This window comes from Pelmatolapia mariae, unplaced genomic scaffold, assembly GCF_036321145.2.
Source record: "Pelmatolapia mariae isolate MD_Pm_ZW unplaced genomic scaffold, Pm_UMD_F_2 NODE_ptg000819l+_length_34675_cov_1, whole genome shotgun sequence".
In the NCBI taxonomy this organism is placed as follows: Eukaryota; Metazoa; Chordata; class Actinopteri; order Cichliformes; family Cichlidae; genus Pelmatolapia; species Pelmatolapia mariae.
In genome coordinates this window covers 23285-25442 of record NW_027052496.1, presented here as the reverse complement: position 1 = coordinate 25442, position 2158 = coordinate 23285, and the positions used below count along the sequence as shown (strand labels likewise).

The 2158-nt window shown below is 40.6% G+C and overlaps 1 protein-coding gene across 1 annotated transcript; it reads left to right on the top strand.

Annotated features, from left to right (window-relative positions):
- The first annotated feature begins 483 nt into the window (after positions 1-483).
- LOC134623665 (free fatty acid receptor 3-like) lies at positions 484-1446 on the top strand. Its single transcript, XM_063468694.1, has one exon. The coding sequence runs from the start codon at positions 484-486 to the stop codon at positions 1444-1446; it is 963 nt and encodes a 320-aa protein (XP_063324764.1).
- Positions 1447-2158: the final 712 nt, after the last annotated feature.

The following is a 2158-nucleotide window of genomic DNA, read 5'->3' as shown; positions in this document are numbered from 1 at the left end:
ATCTGATGTCAAAGAGTGTGTGAAGCTTTAGAGAAGATAATGTGTTGTTGTGACGGCTGCTTGCTTTGTTCTGTGTTTAAAGCCAAAGTTCAGTGCCTTTACCTGGTAGTGGCAAAGAAAGAACAGGCTGATAACTTTCTGAAAAACTTTCTTTTTTTGTGTATTTTTTAAACATTTTTAAAAAACAAACAAACAAACAAACAAATGCAAACGACAAGAACTGACTTGTTTCCTTTACAAACAAGATAAATTGAATTATTAATATTGATGCATGGAGTTATATAAACATTCACATCTCTATGGCAGATGAAATATATTAGCTGTTTTTCTATTAAGTTTTATGTCTTTCTTTCTTTCTGATGTAAAGTTAAGAAAAATGTAAGCATGAGCTGTTTGTGACTCTTTGTCATTGGTGCTACTTGATCATAACTTGCTTTCTTCCTCCCTGCAGTGTCTGTGAGAGTGTGTCCCTAAGAAGCCACCATGGCATACACTCTGTTGCTTTCTGTCTACATTATCACCTTCCTCATGGGAGTTCCCGCCAACATCCTGGCATTTGGTACCTTCTGCCGCAAGGTGTATCGCAAGCCAACCCCGATAGACATCCTCCTCCTCAACCTGACCATCTCCGACCTGATTTTCCTGGCTTTGCTGCCTTTTAAAATGAAGGAGGCCTTTGATGACATGGAGTGGTTGCTGCCCTACTCCCTCTGTCCCTTCACTGGTTTTCTCTTCTATGTCACCATCTACAACAGCACCCTGCTGCTCACCGCCGTGAGTGTGGAGCGTTACCTAGGGGTCGCCCACCCCATCAGGCATTCCCTCTATCGGCGGCCTCGTTATGCTTTGTTGGCCTGTGTCATGTTCTGGTTGCTAACGTCTCTGAACCTCATCGTCGTCTACATCATGCCTTACCTCCAGTGGAGAGACACCAATGGCAGCACTCCTGCCACACCTCCACCTAACTGCTACCTGAATTTCTCCGATAAAGAGCTTGCAATCCTGCTGCCGTTCCGCCTCGAGCTCTTCCTCGTCCTCTTCTGCATCCCCTTCATCATCTGCTGCTTCTGCTACGTCAACCTAATCCTTATCCTGTCCCGTCTCCCAAATATCAGCAGGCGGCGGAGGCTGCGGTGCATTGGTCTGGCTCTTGGCACACTGATCGTATTCTGCGTCTGTTTTGGTCCTTACAACATCTCCCATGTGGTGGGCTTTGTCAATAAGGAGAATCAGGAGTGGAGGACTGTAGCGTTGCTTTCCAGCACCTTAAATGCCTGCCTGGATCCGTTTATCTTCTACTTGTCCTCGTCAGCCGTTAGAAGCATGTTAAAGCACTGCTTCAGGAACATCACAGCAAAGCTGCACATCCTGCGGTGTGAAGGGACTCATCACTGTCCTCAACAGAAACCAGAAACTGAAAAATACAAGAAAGCAGAACCTTCTTGAAAGTTCTAGAGAAATTCTGAACGTATTTATTTTATACAAAAGATATGGACAAAATGAAATGCCAGGAAATGTTGTTCCACTGTGAGACTGAGTCAGTTCGTGTTGGTGTCAGTGGTTTAATTTATTTAAGGTAAAATATTTAAAGCTGAGTTTGAGTGATATGAATTAATTTCTGTATTGTCATGTGTGTTAACTGTGTTACTGTTGATTTTATAAACTGATGTCATAAATGACCATAGTATTTCGTTACCAACTTAAATAGGACTTTAAATAAGAGCTAAAGAAAAATCTGGTTTAGTAGATTAGTTTTATCTCCTAAAAATACAGTAATTATTATTTTTTCCCCCCTGAATCGGGTCTTATTATGATTAAGATCTGAGAAAATGAAAACAATTAGATATAAACACAGTCTGCAAACCAAACTAGTAGAACTACACAACCAAAGAAATAAGAAGCTATGAAAACAGTCAAACTCTGATAAATGTTTCAAAACTCTCCAAAGGAGGATAATGTATTCTAAATGAAGTTTTGTCTTTTTTTAGGTGGATAAAATGCTGAAAAATTGAGTAAGAGAAATAACTGTTATTAGAAAAATGCAAAAATAAGTGCGCCAAGGACGGAGCCCTGTGGAACCCCATTTTGGATTGGTTGAGATCTGTGGACCAGCTTTTGAAAATGAAAGTTATTATTTTAATGATGAAAAAGAACACTT

Coding starts and splice junctions, on each gene's coding strand:
- LOC134623665 (XM_063468694.1), top strand. CDS start 484: ATGGCATACACTCTGTTGCTTTCTGTCTACATTATCACCTTCCTCATG.